Here is a 19,421-nt window from a genome sequence, read left to right on the forward strand (position 1 = left end):
ACAGACTATAAGGTTGATAGAAACCAGATGGGGGCGGTACTGAGACATGAGAAACAAGAAGAAGAAGAAGAACCACCGCCTCCCCCTCCTCCTCCTCTTCCTGCGCCTCGTGACAAAATCACGTGATCGGTCCGCAGCGTGACGTGACATCAGCTGACTGACCAGAGGCGAAGTCAGATCCTCCGTCGACCTTCGTCTGGGTGAATCTCTCCGGTCTCTGCTCCGTTTCCGCGCCGCTGTCCGCAGCTCCTCTCCCCCAAAATGGCGAGCCAATCCCAGGGAATCCAGCAGCTGCTCCAGGCCGAGAAGAGAGCGGCCGAGAAGGTGGCAGAGGCCCGCAAACGTGAGTAGGACAAACGGCCTGCGAGCCCGCTGCGGCCCGTTAGCTGTTAGCCCGTTAGCAGGTTAGAGACTCCCGCATCTGAAAAGCTCAGAGTCTCTGCTGCTGCTGTCACTCTGACTCACTTCACAGTCAAACCGGAGCCGGTTAACCGACCACCAACTTCCTCTGTTCAGTTCGGCTCACAGTCAGGTGTCCCCTCCTCACCTGTCCAGGTAAACTGAGGGCTCTCAGTTTACCGTCCGTATGCAGACAGAGCCCCGCTGCAGGACTGACACGAATGTGAAAGAAGTTTGGTTCAATCAGAATCAATATCTGTGATTAGTTTACAGGCACACTTCATAAATGCAGTTTCTTTTATAATTCTGACTCTGTCATTCAAACTTTTTAACTATTTAATCTGTTCCTCTGAACAAACTTAATGTAACTAGATGTTTACTCCATTTATTCTCATGTTTAGTTCTGTTCTCTGTCAGTGATGGTTCTGAGTCACACATCATGTGACCACGGCATGTGACCACGGCATGTGATAAATAGTCAGAACGTATGAGAGAGAGAGAGAGAGAGAGAGAGAGAGAGAGAGAGAGAGAGAGAGAGAGAGAGAGATGATTGAATCAGATCTGTCTGCAGTGGAATGCTTTTAATACAATCAGTTCAGCTGATTAACTCACACACACCTGGACAGAATCTTTGTTCTTTGTCAAATTATTACATCATCATCACAGATGATGCTGACTGAGCTCAGTGACATCACACCATGAACCTGCCTGTCAGCCAGGTGAGCTGTGATATCATACCATGAAGGTTCAGCAGTGATTTAAACAGAGGCAGATGATAATGTCACATTAACATCCTGTGTCATCTGTCACTGAGTCAACAAGTTTGTCTCATTATTCATCTGTTCATGTTCTATTATAATAATAATTATTATAGTACATAATAGAGAGATAATAACATCTATAATAATAATTATTATTATAATATTATATTAATTATAATTATCACAGAATCTGTTGTATTCATCAAGTGTCTCCTCTCTCCTGCTGAACTGTGGGTCTCTCTCTCTCTCTCTCTCTCTCTCTCTCTCTCTCATGTACTGTGGTTGTCTCTCATCCTCAGGTAAGAACCGTCGTCTGAAGCAGGCGAAGGAGGAAGCTCAGGCTGAGATCGAACAGTATCGCCTGCAGAGAGAGAAAGAGTTCAAGACCAAGGAGGCGGCCGTAAGAACTTTCCACCATCCTCCTCTATTTCCAATACATTTTATTAATATATATGTATATAAAAAAATGCTTCTCCAAATATTTTACCAGTATTTCTTTTAAGTTTATTTATTTTTCATAATTTTCCAATATATTAATATCAATGTTTTTATTTAGTTTCTTTCCTCTTTAACATTCTAAGTATTTAATGTAAATATTCTAAATGTTTTGTTTTCTGTTCTGTTCCCTCCATTGTGTTTTTTATTTTTATTTGTTTAAACTGCACAGTAACTGTTCTTCCTGATGATTCTTTAATATCTTGTCACTGTGTTCACATCTGTATATTAAACTTTGTGACCCCCTTCCTCAGGCCCTCGGTTCCCATGGTAACAGCGCGGTGGAGGTGGATCGTGACACGGCAGAGCGGATGGGTCGTATCCAGGCCAGCTTCCGCGGTAACCGGGAGGCGGTGCTGGGCGAGCTACTGCGGCGTGTATGCGACATCCAGCCAGAGTTTCATGCTAACTATCGTGTGGCCGGCTGAGGGGGTGGGGCCACGAGTCATCGGGGCGGGGTGAAAACCAGAAGGGGTGGGGCAAACGAAGGAGACATGGATGCTAGCAACATTAGCTTTGATCAGAGCCGAAACCTTTTAGTTTAGTGTTGTAGTTTTTGACTCAAACTAAATTCTCCAGAAAATATATAAAAACTTTTATTTTGAAGGTGAGAAGTTGGTTTGCTGCTCCGTATGAAGGGGAGAACGTAAATAAATGTTGTTACTGTGTTGATGTTGATGAAATATTTATATATATTGAATTAATTTTTTGTTTCAATCTTAACAAAATAAGTCTTTCTTCACTGTATCTTTGTCAGTTGAGAATATCAGCCAAACGGGTGTCATTTTAAAATCAAACACAACTCAATGAAATCAGATTTGATGATGCTGATTGGCTGTTTTTCTCTGAACTTGCTTTTCTGCTCCAAAACCTGATTGGCTGGAGAAAGTGGAGAAAGGCTTTTATTGTGAAACTCTTCCAATTTTTTTTTTTTGGCTGTTTCCTATGTGACTTGACTTCCTGTTGATGTTTGTGAAGTGATGATGAAAAAAAACCTAATATTAAACTGACTTCTGATTGGCTGAAACTGTGTGATACTGCTCCGTGATTGGCTGCAATTTAAACATTTGACTGAAGGCCAGCAGAGGGCGCCAGACCTGAGAGTCCTGGAGGAGGAAAGTTCAAAGGGTTCCTTCAGGGTCCTGGAAAAGGCTCCTGGGTTTCCTGTGGATGATCCAACAGGCCTTGAAAAGCTGCTGCTGTGTTTCAGTTGTCCTTAGGGATTATAGAGGTATGATTGGTTTATTTAAAATGACAGAAAATCAGATGCATTCAATAGAAATTATAATTTCTATAGATGAAAAACTCTAAATTAAATTATATATAATCAGAGATAAAACAAGAGGCCGCTCTGCTTTTAGTTTTACTTCTGTGACACCGGATTAATAGAGTATTTTATACAGTGATATTTGTACTTTTACTGAAGTACATGAAGTCACTTCCTTCATCACAATGAAAAATAAATCAGTGAATTGAAAAAGAAGTTTTAGTTGCATTAAAAACTAGTTTCAGACTCTGAGTCTGATCAGTCTCTTACCAACAAATCACGCCTACGTGGCTTCGAAAAAGCCCCGCCCCTTGCCGAAGAACTCGCCCTCTGATTGGTCCAGACTCTGAAGCTCCTCCTCTACGGACGTCCTGACGCAGCTCACGGAAGTAGTGGCGGAGCAGAGGCAGACGGTGAAGAGTGTCTGTTTTTCTCCCTCTTCTACTTTCTATTCTTCCCCTTCTTCTCTTTTTCATACGACTTTTTCATTTTCGTGTTTCGGAGCCGAGACGGAGAAAAAGACGTAGAAGAAGAATTCCTGGAACATTTGCAGGTGAGTTCAGTGTGTGAATGTTCAACTGTGTCAGTGACCTCTGCTACTCACCACAGACATGCTACTTGCTACTGAACGAAACTCCCCAGAAAATGTTACAATTTAACGTCTTCTTGCACGTGGCAGGAAACATGCACAGGTAAAGTTCGAACATGTGGCAGTTTCAGAACAAAGTGGGTTTCTTGGTGAATTCAGCTGGAATGTAATTCGCCTACGGAGACCTGGTTTTGGTAAACCCTCGACTTTAATGACCCGGTTTACGGTCATCTCCACTGCGCCTCCGTCTGCTGTATTGGAGTAAGTCGATGAGATTTAAAAGGGGATCTGGTTTGAAAGGACTTTTAAGAGCAGTGATTGGTGGATGCAGTGCGCGCCGATTTACATGGGAGCTCGTGCGATGTAGGTGTCGAGTAAAGTCGACTGCGTGCACGCGCGTGCGCACGAGCGAGGCGACCTTAACTTGAACGATTTCCCGATGGAGTTTGGTTCCGTGAGTTCACGTCGTGGGAAAGGATTTTTCTCTCCGTTTTCCACGTGAATGAAATAACTGCAGAGATTAAAAGATGAGAACGACATGAGAACCGGTCCAGAACAATGAAGACAGTGTGAGGCTGACACTGATACAGATTTACTGGCTTCATATCAAAACAACATTACAGAGTTTATAGAAACAAATACAGCACACACCTTATGATAACAAGTCAGAGGTGACAGGTGGAACAACAAATCGTCACAAACACCGGTCTCACAGGTTCATTCAGTCCAGGGTTCACCTCCAAACACTCAAACTGATTCCCAAACAAATCAGATCAATATGATCATTAACACGTCATCAACTATCAACATCCAAAACTACAGAAGCTAATGAATTCACTTGAGAGAAAAATCTGTTGGAAGCAGTTGGAAGACAATAAAATAGTTGTAATAATAAAATAGCTTTAATATTGACAAAAAAACAACCATGGACTCAGAATCATTACATCCATAATGTACAGTGTGTTATAGTATGATGTCATTGTATATTACTGTCCATTATGGTTTAGCTTTATTCATTGATGAAAAACGTGAAACGTTATTTTTTACTTCCTGTTGAATCTCGTTTTAAATCTTTTTTTTTTTTAACAGTTTTCTGAGACGAAATGAAGAATAAAATAATAGGGATGAGACTTTGATAATAAAAAGCAGGAATGAAGCTGAACTAAAACCCTTCATGTGTCTGAGCTGTGACTGTATCAGGGTCAAAGGTCAACACCTGCAGGATGTTAATAATTTACAGAAACATTATAATCAGTAATGTGACAGGGACCTGTCTGTACAGCCTGCAGGACACTGACACAACAGAGACTCATATCTTCAGTGCTGATCATTTATCTCCAGTAAAAATCAATGGATCAATATTGTACCAGCACAGCACTGACTTCACTCTGTCAGCTGCTGGGTGTCTTTCCTGTGAATCACTGTTATTACCCAGAGTCACATAAAGTTAATCAGACTGTTCAACACGAGCTCCAGTCTGACCTTTGAACTGATTTATTGTTGCTTCTGGAACTGTCACATGTTGGTTTAAAAAGATCTGAGCACAACAGAACAGATTCCAGCTTCAGGAAATAATCAGTTATCAGTAATCAATCAACTAAAAAAGTAAAACTGATCCAATGAAATCTGAGTTTGAGCAGTGGCCAGAGATCAGACATTCAGCAGACACAGCTTTCACATGTTCAGGGAATAATGAGGCATCTATCAATATATTGATCTCCTCTGTACGTTCACATTCACACGTTCACTGTGTTAAACAGCTGACTGCGACCTTTGTCACTGATAACACCTGAACAGGTGAGTGGGGCCGAGCAGTACAACCATATAAAACGACCATGAATAAATGAGAGTTCAAAGGGTTCCTGCACTGCCTATCCATCAACAGCTCGGCTGATTGGCCGTGTCAGAATCATGCCAGTGTCTGATTAGCTGAAGCTGGTTCTGCTATCTGTTTTAAGTGGCCATTGAAGACACTGTCCTCTCTCTCTCTCTCTCTTTCAGACAGTCTCCACAGTGCTCGATCACCCCTCAACGTCTCCTCTCCAGGTAAGTTTTTAAATGAACTTCATGAGCTCAGCCAATCAGAATGCAGGATACCAGCTGAGTAATGACTAATTTTATTTCTGTTAAAACTTTAACCTGAGTTTTATGGATTTTATGATGTTGGAGAAAAATCAGAGAGAGAGAGGGGAAGAGTTTAGTTCAGACCTTACCATGTCTGACAGTGGAGAAACACAGAGACACTGACCGACTATGACTCTGCAGCCTCTTCCACTCAGAAACCATGTACACTGAGAAACTACGTAGACTCAGAAACCACGAACGCTCAGACACCACGTACACAAACGTAAAGAGGGCGAGAGACACTGAAACAAACAGAGAGAGAGACACGCATTAATATTGTTAACACAAAGTGATGCTGAGTCCAAACAGAAAACAAAGCATTGCCGACGGCGACAACTTACCTTCGCGTTAATGTTAACGATGCTGTGATCTAATTGGCTGATGGCAGATAGAACCTCAGAGCGCTCTGATTGGCTCTTTATGCCTCCTGTAGCCCCAGGGCCTGGCAGCCAATCAGATTATAGCCGGACATCTGCTCAGTGATGTCAGACTGTCACTGTGGTTACGGCTCTGCTGTGATGTCACCAGTGTTCAGTCTGTGTCTGTCTCTGGACAAGTCAGCATCACTGAATGAAGAGGTGTCACTGAGGTAAGAGAGAGTGTGTTCTCTGTTTCTCGCCTGGTTTGCGATGATGAGAATAATGACGGTGTATTTTCAGCAGGTGTAATTTAATATATATATTAATATAATATATGCTGTTGATATAATATATGCTGTTGATATAATATATGCTGTTAATATTATATATACTGCTGATATGATATATACTGTTAATATTATATATACTGTTGATATTATATATACTGTTGATATTATATATACGTTTAATATAATATATACTGTTGATATTATATATACTGCTGATATTATATATACTGTTGATATGATGTATACTGTTGATATAATATATACTGTTAATATTATATATACTGTTGATATTATATATACATTTAATATAATATATATACTGTTAATATTATATATACTGTTGATATATATACGTTTAATATAATATATACATTTAATATAATATATACTGTTGATATTATACATACATTTAATATAATATATACTGTTGATATTATACATACATTTAATATAATATATACTGTTAATATTATATATACTGTTGATATATATACGTTTAATATAATATATACATTTAATATAATATATACTGTTGATATTATACATACATTTAATATAATATATACTGTTGATATAATATATACTGTGTTAAATGAGCTTCACTGTGGCACAGAAGTAAAACACATAGCTGACGTTGACAGTAGGACATTGTTGAACAAGTAACCTGTGGCTCAGGTGACTGTTGCAGTCGACTGAAGAAACCTGTAACGAGTCGACAGGGGAGACTTCAAACTACTCATGGTGGAGAGTAGAGGACGTGGACTCATACCTAGACTCATACCTGGACTCATACCTGGACTCAGACTTGGACTCAGACTTGGACTCTAACCTGGACTGACACATGTTGATTCAGGTCTTGTTTTTGTCCCCAGCAGCCATGGACCACACAAACCACAGCACCATGGAGATGGACCACACCCACCACCATCATCACACCATGGCCCCGCCCACCACCGGCCATGACCACGGGGGAGGGGGAGGAGGGCATGATGGGGACCACGGAGGACACGGGGGGATGGTGAGGAGCGGGGTCCATCGCCACTACATGCAACATCATACTAACTAGTGTGGAGCTAACAAGCTAATATGCTAATGCTGTTGTCACTGTAGGTGATGACCTTCTACTTTGGCTACAACAACGTGGAGCTGCTGTTCACCGGACTGCTCATCAACTCCCCCGGAGGTCAGATTTCTACAACGTCTCTGTTATATCCACATATTTGTTTTTTCTTTCATTTATTGATTTACTTACTACTTTTAGACGTATCTGTGTCTTTTATTTAGATTTTTTTTTATAGTTTTATTATTTCATATTTAGATTATTAAAGTTTTTGTATGTACATTTTTCCATTTGTTTTCATATTCAGTATTTTTATATATCTAATTTCTATTTGAATAAAATATTAAAAAAAAGCTTTTTATTGTATTAATGTTGTTTTTATATTTAATTAGAAATTATCTAATGAGAACATTTTTTCTTTTTCTTATTTAATTTTTTTATGATTTTTGTATTTCTATAGTTATTATTTATATTTTTATAATTTTATCGTTTTCTTTTTTCCCATTCTTCCTTTTTCTGACTCTGACCCCTCCTCCTGTCGTCCAATCAGAGATGGTCGGGGCGTGTATCGGTGTCTTCCTGTTGGCCGTCCTGTACGAGGGCTTAAAGATGGGCCGTGAGGTGTTGTTGCGTCGCAGTCAGGTCAACGTCCGCTACAACTCAATGCCGCTCCCCGGAGCTGATGGGACAGTGCTGATGGAGACGCACAAGACGGTCGGGTAGGTCCCTAGCGCTAACGCTAACAACACCATTTAAAATGGATGACAATCAGACAAGCCAAGAAAATATAAGTATACAATTCCAAAAGTCTAAAAATATGAAAATGTAAGATTAGTAATTTCTGAGGTTTCAAAATTGACTATAAATAAAATGTATAAAAACTGTTCAACCTTCATAATAACATGAAATATAGTAATTACATCCTCATATTAACATTTTATTTACAGTAAAAAAAATTAATCTTTTTATAGAATAAAAAAAGTACAATGTAAATTACATTTTTGTGTTTTGTTCTTAGTTCAACACAAATCTTTGTTACTGAAAATAATCTGTTTACAATACAACAGTAAACAAACAAAGTTTTTATAAACTGACATGTTTATTATTTAAAAAACTTAACAAGTCTATTAATGAACTGACCAATCACAGGTAATCTGACACCGCAGTCAGGTGATCATCAGTCGTGTGATCAGTCATGTGATTGTCAGTAACATCATGTGTTCATGTCAGCTCAGTGATTGACAGTCAGTGTTTGGAGGGGGCGGAGCCTCCTGTTGGAATAAAGTCCCGCCTCTCAGGACTCTATGTCAGGTAACTGTAAGAGTTCTAGTCTTGGTTCTGGTTCTGGTCCTGGTCCTGTTCACCTGTTCTGGTTGAGATACTGTGGTCAGACTGATCAGACAGACATTGATTACTGATATTTACATCATAACAAACAGTTTTTAGAAACTTTAATTTTTTAGATTAAAAGTGGGTGGAGTTCAGTTTCCGTGTGATGCTGACGACTTTTTACTGAGGAAACTTTTTTTCTTACTTGGATAATTATTTTTTATGTTTGGATTTGTTTGATTTTTAAGGATTTCATAGTTTTATTTCTTTTCTCTCCACATGTTGATGAATTAAATTTTTTTTAAATAGATGAAAAATAAATGTTGTCAGCGTCACACTGACCTGTAGAGTTACTGCCTCTGTTTCTGGTGTCATGGTGTATCATCCTCCAGGTGGCGCTCTGCTGTTTCCACTGTCATTTGTTCTTTATGGACTAATTATGCTAAAACGTATGCTAATGCTGAAGCTAACACTGATATTAACCATGACACAAATGTGAATGGAAACAAACTGAAAACTATTTAAGTATTGAGGAAGTGTAAATGGTAATGCTAACACTAGCAATGCCAATTTTCCTGAACGTAAATGTGTTATTTTTAAAGCAATACTAATGACAACGATGAAACGCTGAAGCTAAAAGTGGTTCATTATTAACACTAGAGCTAATAAAGCTAACAGCTTGTATGGTTCAGCGTGTAGCAATGCTAACACCAACAAAAAAAGGAAATTAATGCTACAACTGCTGCTAATACTACATCCATGCTAAAAAAAAAATGTTATGCTTACGGAGACACTGCTAACGTGAAACATGCTATGCTAAAGCTAATAATGGCATTACACTCCAATATTTCAGAAAATATGTTGGAAAAGGATTAGCATCAGAGCTATAATGCTAACACTAACAGCAATTAAAGCGCATAATTGTTGAACTTTCTAATGCTAACAATGCTACAAACCTGAATTAAATTTCTGTAAGATGAATGGTACAGCTAATGCTAACTGAAGTATCATGTAAAGTGCAAGATTATCTAAAATGCTAATGCTAACGGGAATGCTGACTCCTGTGTTGTCCTCTCAGGCAGCGGATGCTAAGTCCTGCCCACTTCCTTCAGACCCTGTTGCACATCGTCCAGGTGGTTGTCAGCTACTTTCTGATGCTCGTCTTCATGACCTACAACGGTTACCTGTGTATCGCAGTGGCAGCCGGTGCCGGCATGGGCTACTTCCTGTTCAGCTGGAGGAAGGCAGTGGTTGTCGACATAACTGAGCACTGCCATTAGCCCATTAGCTTGGCATTTGACCAGGGGGTTTAATTTCTGCTGATCACAATCAATAAACGCTAACAATCACTTTCACTCTGTGTTGGCATGCTAGACAACGTGCTAATGGAACAAACAACCAGAATGTTAGCTGCAAATTTAGTTAGCACATTAAACAAGACACTAAATTACAATTGTTACTGGTTACCATGGTAACACCTGGTGGTTAGCTTTCACACTATTGAACATATTGGTGATTATGGATCTTTGTTTAGCAGAAAACATAGATCACTTCCTGTCTGTTTTTTCTGTTAACTCTTGCTGGTGGCCCAGCCGGCCAATCAGAGCTGGGATCACCTCAGAAGATTCTGATTGGCCAGATCACTGTGTTTTATATTTTAATTTCCATTTTTGTGCCAGGACAACTGGAAGGTTAGCGCTAGCTGCTGCTAGCCAAAAATGTTAGCGTAAATAGCTTACATACACTATTTTTTTTAGTTAGCAATGCTAGCAGCTCGTTAGAAGAGCCACTAATCATAACACAGTATTTAAACAGTTTTTTTATTTAGAGAATAATTTATTAGGGAATTATGTTTAACAAAAGTTTTTGCTTAGATTGTTTGATTCAACGGAAATTGTTAAAAAGAAAAAAAAGTAAAAAATCTTTTATTTCTTGTTGTTAAAATCTTTCTTTGTAAAAAAAAAAAAAAAAACACAATCTACATGAATCAATGAGCCAATTTTATAATTACAATTAATGAGCAAACTCACAACAGAATAACATTTACATCAAGTAAATGTAAACGAGGATTTACACAAATACTTGGTGACAAACATCAGAACTTCATTTAGATCTTTTGATCGAGCTGAAAATTTGAAATAAACCAAAATGAAACATAAAACTTGAATTAATCTCCAGTTTATATTTTTGGTGAAAAAAATCTGATAAAATTAAACTTCTACTTTGTTTTGTGATACAAAATTGAAACTATACAGTTTTTCTGTTTACACAATATGGCCAGTCTTTATTTAAGCATCATTTATTGTTGAGTTCGTTTTTGAGAGTTTGCCAATCACAGATTTACATGTTTTCATTCTCAGTATAAAACGTTTATTTTCTCGTTGACCAGTTTATATTTAAACATAATGAACTTTTGTATGAAACGCCTCCTGGGCCACCGACGGCCTTCATCCTACACCGTTTGCCTTAATATGGCCGACCTGTGGAGACGTCCTGATGTACGTTGAACTTCTGACTGTAGCTGCTGATGTGTCAGTGTGAGACCTGGAGGCTCTGCCCCTGAAGCTTCTGTCTGTTTCAGTCTGAGAACAAATGCTGATGAAACCTGAGAAGTGACATGATGAATCACTTGGAATGATTCCTAATTTCACCCTGTATTCCTGCTCAGGTGGATTCTCATTGTGAGTTATTGTGATTTTTTTTTTTTATTGTTTTCAATTCACACTGAGAGGTGGGCGGAGTTTACTCACTGGACCAATGAGATTGCAGGGACAGATCAATGACTGGATTTCTATGTTGAACAAAATGCACAGCTCCACTCAGAGCAGTAGTGTCCACAGACTTTTGTCAGACAGCCTCTCAGTGTGAGTTGACTCGTCTTTATGATTAAAACGGGATGAAGGAAACTTTTACCAGAAAATCAAAGTGTCTGAAAATGTTTTAATTGTTGTCACAATTGCTGGAATTATAAAAAAAAAAAAAAAAAAGGATAATAAAGTTTATGAAGAAAGTGGTGATTGGCTCGTCTGTACGGAGGAAACGACGCAACACAGTCAAAAAGTTGTTTTGTCCTTTTCACTGTAAAATCTCAGAAGCTCAAATAATTAAGCTTTTCTTCTGTTATTAGACAAATTCTTTAATTATCACTTTATTTTCATACAATCATCAGTTTGATTAAATGTCCATTTGATTGTTGACTTCACTAATTAAATTACTTACAAACATTGATAGCTTATTAGCATACACTTTCCAGCATACCTTGCATCAGGGTTCAATTTCTTAAAGTACCAGGATGGATTACAGGAGTTTAGATAAATGAGGATTCTTCACCAAATATAGTTTTAACAGCAGAATAATGACATTAAATTAAACATCTAGGTGCTTTTTAATATTTGTATTTATTTCTTAGAACAACTTTGTTGCTATCTGCTGTTTTTTATTTAGATAATTTTAATATATTTTTGATCAGATGCAGAGTGAAGGTGTCACTTTGAATTCCATGTAATTTTGACAGGTTTTCTCACTACAAACCAATTAATCAATCAATCAATCAGTTGAGAAAAGAATTAGCAGATTATTCCATAATGAAAATAAAAACTAGTTGGATACGAACCTGCAGTCCGATTCATCAGCACGGTTCCTCTGTGTTTCTGGTTCTGGTTCCGCCACCACACGATGGGGGCGGTAATGAGCCCAACACCTGCAGTCTGCCGGAAATCAAGAAGAAGAGTAAAACCTTCCGGGTAGCAGGTGACAGGTGGATGTTGTTGGTTGCGGGTCAAATCGACAGGGACGACTCCTTTAAACCGTCTCTCCCGTCACTTTACAGAGACGTGATTGTGTTCAGTTGATGTCCTCCCCTTGTATCCGTTAACTGGTTCCCAATCACGGTCCTCCCGCTGCTTTTCCGCAACCGACCCTCTGATGGCCTCCAGGCGGCCGGACAGCTTCGATGGGCTCGGCTACCGCGGCCGTGACGACCCGCTGTACGGAGCCAGCTACCCGGTCAGGAGCGCCGGAGCCCCTGCGGAGCTGCAGCACCACCACTGGGTCACCACCCCGCCGGACATCCCCGGAAGCCGCAACCTGCACCCCGGAGAGCGGACACCGCAGTACGATGAGCTGCTGGGAGAGCATGGTGGTCCCGGAGTCGCAGCCGGCTGGGACGCTCCGCAGCCCGGCGTACCGCCTGCCGGTAGGTCGGTGCTGAGCGGCGGAAGGGGGTTAGCTGCCAGGCTACTGGCTACATGGCTGAGGGGCGGGAATCTTGATAAGCGGTGTGGTGGTTAGCTAGCATGCTAACATGACAACAAGAAACACTGAATTGAAGCAAATGTGTTTTGCTAACTAGCCTGTAGGCTAATCATACAATAGAAAATAAATGGAGTAAAACCTGCTCAGCTAACTGACAGCTAGCCTGCAGGCTAATGACAGAAAGAGGAACTCTATAGAGCAGGCTAATAATGCTAATTAGCCGGCTAACTGATAGTCAGCGAGCTAACAAATAAAAAGAAGTGGAAACAATTAAAAACAAATTAATTCAAAAGTTTTGTGTATGTTTCATGTCATTATCTAGTAAATAAATGTTTTGACTATTTTATGTCCCAGAATTTTGAGTTAATCATGAATTTGATAAACTTCCATATGATTCTCTTCAGCTTCTCAATAATAAAAATAAATAGTTAATGAAATGTATTAAAATGTTTATAAATCATCAGAACTCAAAACAAAACTTAAAGATGAAAATGTTGTTTTATTTAATATTTGTATTAATGACAATTTTTTTTCTTGTTTTTCAGAGCAGCTGAATCGATTTGCCGGCTTTGGAATCGGATTGGTCAGGTTGTCAATGATGTTAATGTTATAAAATAAATGAGTGATAATGAACCTCACATTAGATTAGAGGATTTTCAGAATAAAAGCAGTTGAATAACATGAGTGTGTGTGCAGCCTTTTCACAGAGAACGTCCTGGCTCACCCTTGCATCGTCCTCCGCAGACAGTGTCAGGTTCGTTCATCTTCATCCTCATCATCATCGTCATCATCATCACCTCATCATCCAACTGCCTCATGTTTAATTATAACCTTTGTCATGTTTTACCTGCAATGCAGGTGAACTACCACGCCCGCTGTTACCACCTGACTCCGTTCAGCGCCGTCATCATCATGTACTCCATCACCAAGGCTCAGGTAAGGAACACCTGCTGAGCAATGAGCAGGTCTCATACTTAATATGTTACAGTTGTTCATTTATGACATCAAATTTATGTAATTAAATAACAAGGTTACTCTGTAAAAAAAAAAGATAATAAACAAAAAAACATGTTTAATATCATATTTAACATCCTTATAAAGTAAATAGGAAATATATATTTTTTTAAATCTATTAATCATGGTCAAATAAAGTGTTTGAAGAATTATAATTTTTAATTATAAAAGTTGAAAAGATAAAAAAAATATAATAATAATAAATATAAATAAAATAATTTAAATTAGGAATGTTTTCAGTAATAAACAATATATCATAAACAAAAAATATCAACTCTAATTATAAAACATGTCAGTCAAGGTGTTGTGTAATAATCAATAGCTTTGATCAGTAATCAATAATGTGTTTTTAACATTCAGGGACTGAAGGCTCTGTGGAAGGGGATGGGCAGCACCTTCATCGTTCACGGCATCACACTGGGAGCTGAGGGCATCATCAGCGAGTTCACCCCATTGCCACGGTAACCATGCAGGAGTGCAATAATGTTTACTGTAGTATTGCTGTAGTACCAGTAGTGTTACTGTAGTATTGCTGTAGTACCACTGTAGTATTGCTGTAGTACCACTGTAGTATTGCTTTAGTACCACTAGTGTTACTGTAGTATTACTGTAGTGTTACTGTAGTATTGCTGTAGTACCACTGTAGTATTGCTTTAGTACCACTAGTGTTACTGTAGTATGACTGTAGTATTGCTGTAGTACCACTAGTGTTACTGTAGTATTACTGTAGTATTGCTTTAGTACCACTAGTGTTACTGTAGTATTACTGTAGTATCGCTGAAGTATTACTGTAGTATCAGTATGTTGTCTGTCTCCAGGGAACTTCCTCACAGGTGGAGCTGGAAACAACTGGCTGGACATTTACTACTGAAAGGGTCAGTTCACTTCTTCTTCTACTGTTTATATTGTTGATGCTCTGACTTCTTCTTTCAGTTTAAAACAAACTCTCCATGTCTCTCTCTCTGTCTCTCGCCGACAGGTTAACAGCTGTGGTCGCTCTTCCGTTTTACTGCGCCAGCCTCATTGAGACAGTCCAGGTCAGTATTGATTATAAATCAGTTAATGAAGCTTTAACCGTGTTGTTTTCATCTGTGGTTTGATTTTTCTTATTGATTAGTTATTGATAACTTGAATCATTCTCAGCACGATGCTGCTGACAGAACATTTACCACTTCCTCTTGTTTTCTCACTGTGTCTCCTCGTACCCTTGTCCCCTCGTCTCCTGGTCTCTTGCCTCTGAGACAAAGGTGTCATCACTCAGCTGTTTGTCTGACGTTGTCTGGTCTTTTTCAGTTGATCAATAAACGATAATATGTCTGATCAGTTTGTCCCGTGTGGTCCTCAGAGTGAGATTGTCCGGGACGAGGCGTCCTCCGGTCTTCTGGACTGTGTCCGTGAGGGTCTGGCTCGGGTGTTGGGTGTCGGTGCTCCACACAGTCGTCGTCTGCTTCCTCTCAGCTGTCTGCTGCTTCCTGCTGCGCTGCATGCCATCCTGCGATACGCCATCGCCGCCTCTGTGCAGCGGGTGGCGCTGTGGCTGCACCAGCGGGGCAGGAAGCAACGGACGGACCCGTCCAACCCCCTGGACGCCTACTTCCCCGAGCTGGCGGCTGCGTGGGCGGGGTCTCTGGTGGCAGACGTGATTGTGTTTCCTCTGGAGACAGCACTGCACCGCCTCAGCCTACAGGGCACACGCACCATTATCGACGCCACCGATGGCGTGGTTGCCACTGGAAATGGCGGCAGCCCCCTGGTCCTGCCTGTCAACACGCAGTACGATGGCTTCTCCGACTGCCTCCACGCCATCCGCCGCAAGGAGGGCGGGGCCGGCTTTTACCGGGGGTTTGGAGCGCTGGTGGCGCAGTACGCTCTGCACGGGGCACTGCTCGCTGCAGCCAGGACTCTGCTGAGGCTGCTGCTGCTGGACAGGAAGCACAGCTAAAGGTGTTACCATGGAGACGCAGCATCACCTCCCATAGAGAGGTCAGCTGACTGAGTCAGTGACGGACGAGCTGCTGGGCAGGAAGGAATGTGACTGACATATCTCCACGTTTCATCTGTGTATGGCACAGACACACTGTAGCAACCACCTGCAGCACCATAGTAACCACCTACAACACCATAGCAACCACAGATGGAGTGAGGTTAACAGTTGAATCAAAGTTATTTTTCATTCAGCTACTCTCTACTGAGCATGCTCAGTGACTCTACTGAGCATGCTCAGTGGGACAAAAAATCTTTTTTTTTTTTTTTTTTTGTCTTTTGCTTACTGACCAGTTCAGGTCACCTCCTGCCTTCCTTCAAACAAAATGTCACCATGGAAACACTGTGTCCCTTCCTGTCCCAGCATGAGAGCATGAATTCATGAACCTGTGTTTGTGTTTAAATCCTGACAGCTGATTGGTCCCCTGCAGTCCATTGAGTCAGCTGCTGTGTGAAACAGTTTATTTGTATAAACGTGTAAAAATAAATTAAATGTATTAAAATGTAGATTTAGATTAAATTATTTGTGATTCATTAATATTTAAATCAATATTCAAGAATAAAAATTAAACCAGTTAAAGCTTGAACCTGGTGTCAGTTTTTCTAAAGTATCTTCAAAAGTAGATTGAAAGTGTGATTTTAGTTTTTTCAGTAAAAGTCACTGACTGATGGTTTCCTGTTGTACGTTCTATGTTGAAACTCTCCAAACTCACCTGAAATAAAATCTTCAGATTCACTTTCTCTGTTTGAAACTGTTATTTCATGTGATTATTTCATTAGTTTTATTCAAAAAGACCAACAGCAGGTCAGTATGTAGGTTCATGTTTTAAACCATTAAAGTCATTTCAATACTTTTCATTAAAAATTCATCAAAACAAAGTTTCCAGGATCCGGATTCAGGGGAAGGAAACAAACTTTTCCTCCAGAGCGGAACCTTCATGTTGTTGCGGCTGGTTTCCGGTCGGACTCTGTTCCGTAGCCCTCCTCCATGTGTTTTCAGTCTCCGTTCAGCGCTGTGTCTCTGCCCTGATTGTTTGTTCGTTATTTTTCGGTTTTTCTCCGGTAAAGTCCTCGGTTTTTACTGGACATGCCAGGTGGCGGGAGTCTCGCGGGCGGCGGCAGCTCTTTGTTCTCCGGGTTCCGGGTTTTGGGTCTTTACTCTAACCATGTGCCACACGCTCTCCGGTACCATCAGAAGCACCGGGAGTTTTACCTGGTGACGGCGATCGGTAAAAGTCTTCACACGTACAACGTAAGAAACGTTAACGTTAACTTTATTTACAAACAGAGTTCAATAAAACTCAAAGTGCTGACAGACAGGTTCTTCACATGTTTGTCCTCTGACGGCTCCTGTACCGACAACAGCGACCACTGAGACAGTGAGGACCCCACTGCACCATTTTATCACACACTACATGTGTTAATCTGATGAGCAGAGGTTTTGATCAGCACTTTGCTTCTAATATTGTTTCTGCAGATCAAGCTAAAAACCACCAGGACCAGGCTCAGACCAGGTCTGGCCTGAACCACAGACCAGGTCTACATGAGTTCATGTCCTGCTGGACTGAACCTATTAGTGTTAATTTATGGTCGTCATTAGATTGGTGTGTGGGCGGAGCCTCCTGTCCTCCAAAAGTTCACTACAAAGAATTTTAAAATGGTCGGACGTTTGGTCGAAGATGTTGCAGTGTATTTGATGACCTCACGACTTCCTGTCGCCATGTTTATTGTTGTCAGAGACCTGTGACTCTGAGCTGCCTCCCTTGTATTTAATTAGTATGGATTTACTTGTTTATATGAATTTACCTGTATTTGTTTTATTTTTTATTTTATGTTCTTATCATTCTCTCTTTCATCTTATAGTTGTTGTTTGTTTTTGAAATGTGATATAAACCACCGCAATCATTTTTCAGTTTGGAATATCAAAGGAGGTGTGAATTTACTTTAAAATGTAAGATAATTTATGATTATGTTTGAGTATGTCATCGTTCATGTAATGTTCTATGTTTAAATAAAGTATTTTTAAAAAAAAAAAGAAAGTCTGAGCTGCCTTCTAGTGGACGCATCACTGAATATCAGGTCAGCTGACAGGAAGTTATTGCAAGTGGGCGGGGACGGTTACGTCGCTGAAATAGCATAATTGAGCCTTTAACGTAAACACTGACGAGATAAAGGCTGCAGGTTTCAGACCCCCGGGCATGATGGGAAACTGCCGGTTGATTGGCTTGGATGTTGGATCAATAACAGCTTCAATATGAATATTACTGATATAAAAATAAAAAATCAGCAGGTTGTGTTTGTGTGCTGTTTGACGTCTTGACTGATCAATGTATTGATTGGTTTCAGGTGAACAGGTTGGGGATCGTTGCTGTCAGTGAGTATTTTACTACTCATTAAAATATGTATTGATAATATATTTAAATATTTTTAAACTGAACTCTCTGCTCTCTGATTTGCCGCTGTGCTGTGATGTGGTTGCCTAGGTAACAGCCTGTCAGATGACATCACCTGTGTGGCTGCAGACAGGATGTTGGTGTTCGCCGCTGCTGGGCGAGTTGTCAGCGCGTTCGCCCGGAACAAAGAGGTACAAAAACCATCGAAAACAAAAAATTTAAAAACTTTTTTCATATTTTGTTTTTTAAAAATTTAAAAGAAGAATAAAGAAAAGATAAATATAAAATAAAATGAAAATAACAGAATGAAGTATTTTGTCGCTGTTTGCCCTCCCTACAGGTAGTGATGTGTTACCATGGTCACAGACAGGAAGTGCGTCTGCTGCTTCCGCTGGGTGATCAGCTGATCTCTGCTGACAGCGGTGGTGATGTCATTGTTTGGGATGTCCAGGGTGGGGGTGAGCATTGGGGGTGGGGCTTCAGGTACACTCACCTGTGTCTTTATTTTACCTGTCCTGTTACCCCTCATGCCTTGCTCTCTCTGCCTCTCAGATGTCTACCTGCGGCTGCATTTTGACCCCAACACCTTTGACGTGTCGGCCATGATGCACCCAAGCACTTACCTCAACAAGGTGCTGCTGGGAAGCTCCCAGGGTGCACTGCAGCTCTGGAACATCAAGACCAGGTGAGAGTGGCTGAACTTAACTTACACACTGACTTCAGGTAAACCCTGCCCCGCCCCCCCCATCTGCAGGTGATCAGCTCAACCACAACAGACCGGTCTAACCCGGTCGCACCTGTTCTCACCTGTTCTCACCTGGTGTCAGTGGCTCAGTTTGTGACTGATAAACACACATTTACCTGAGCTGATTACCAGCTGATCAGTCATTGTCTGAATCAGCTGATTGGTCTTTTCCCTCCTCAGTAAGCTGTTGTTCACGTTTCCTGGCTGGTCGTCAGGCGTCACGTGTCTCCAGCAGGTCAGCCATGGTTTTTATATTTTATTTAACAACAAGTAAAAACAGGAAGTGTGATGTGTAATGATTTATTCAGATGACAGAAATGTAAATCTGTAAACAAACTAAAAGTAAACATAAATTAAAA

The 19,421-nt window shown here is 40.3% G+C and overlaps 4 protein-coding genes across 6 annotated transcripts in view; all 4 read left to right on the plus strand.

Annotated features, from left to right (window-relative positions):
• Positions 1-138: 138 nt before the first annotated feature.
• On the plus strand, positions 139-2,682 carry atp6v1g1 (ATPase H+ transporting V1 subunit G1). Its single transcript, XM_056402826.1, has 3 exons — positions 139-343; positions 1,460-1,560; positions 1,910-2,682. Exons 1-3 carry the CDS (start codon positions 262-264, stop codon positions 2,081-2,083), a joined length of 357 nt encoding a protein of 118 aa, XP_056258801.1. The 5' UTR covers positions 139-261; the 3' UTR covers positions 2,084-2,682.
• A 617-nt stretch (positions 2,683-3,299) lies between these two features.
• slc31a1 (solute carrier family 31 member 1) lies at positions 3,300-11,686 on the plus strand. Of its 3 annotated transcripts, none has more exons than XM_056402823.1 (7): positions 3,300-3,475; positions 5,513-5,557; positions 7,160-7,302; positions 7,395-7,467; positions 7,895-8,063; positions 8,575-8,655; positions 9,752-11,686. In XM_056402823.1, the coding sequence occupies exons 3-7, from the start codon at positions 7,162-7,164 to the stop codon at positions 9,951-9,953; spliced, it is 666 nt and encodes a 221-aa protein (XP_056258798.1). In that variant the 5' UTR covers positions 3,300-3,475; positions 5,513-5,557; positions 7,160-7,161; the 3' UTR covers positions 9,954-11,686. The 3 variants fall into 3 exon arrangements, with proteins under 3 accessions (XP_056258798.1, XP_056258797.1, XP_056258800.1); XM_056402822.1 differs by having other exon boundaries at positions 3,301-3,475; positions 7,157-7,302; XM_056402825.1 differs by lacking the exon at positions 8,575-8,655 and having other exon boundaries at positions 3,306-3,475; positions 7,157-7,302.
• Positions 11,687-12,385: 699 nt separating this feature from the next.
• Positions 12,386-16,661, plus strand: slc25a46 (solute carrier family 25 member 46). Its single transcript, XM_056402821.1, has 8 exons — positions 12,386-12,868; positions 13,473-13,515; positions 13,624-13,681; positions 13,786-13,863; positions 14,302-14,402; positions 14,760-14,816; positions 14,921-14,978; positions 15,287-16,661. Exons 1-8 carry the CDS (start codon positions 12,598-12,600, stop codon positions 15,881-15,883), a joined length of 1,263 nt encoding a protein of 420 aa, XP_056258796.1. The 5' UTR covers positions 12,386-12,597; the 3' UTR covers positions 15,884-16,661.
• Positions 16,662-16,824: 163 nt separating this feature from the next.
• The window catches only part of wdr36 (WD repeat domain 36), a 9,260-nt gene continuing 6,663 nt past the window's right edge, over positions 16,825-19,421 (plus strand). Inside the window, exons 1-6 of the mRNA XM_056402820.1 lie at positions 16,825-17,176; positions 18,271-18,298; positions 18,408-18,508; positions 18,658-18,775; positions 18,870-19,002; positions 19,243-19,297. Of these exons, the coding sequence (XP_056258795.1) occupies positions 17,012-17,176; positions 18,271-18,298; positions 18,408-18,508; positions 18,658-18,775; positions 18,870-19,002; positions 19,243-19,297 (600 nt within the window). The 5' untranslated portion in view covers positions 16,825-17,011. The remainder of the gene's footprint in view (positions 17,177-18,270; positions 18,299-18,407; positions 18,509-18,657; positions 18,776-18,869; positions 19,003-19,242; positions 19,298-19,421) is intronic.

This window comes from Seriola aureovittata, chromosome 18, assembly GCF_021018895.1.
Source record: "Seriola aureovittata isolate HTS-2021-v1 ecotype China chromosome 18, ASM2101889v1, whole genome shotgun sequence".
Classification (NCBI taxonomy): domain Eukaryota; kingdom Metazoa; phylum Chordata; class Actinopteri; order Carangiformes; family Carangidae; genus Seriola; species Seriola aureovittata.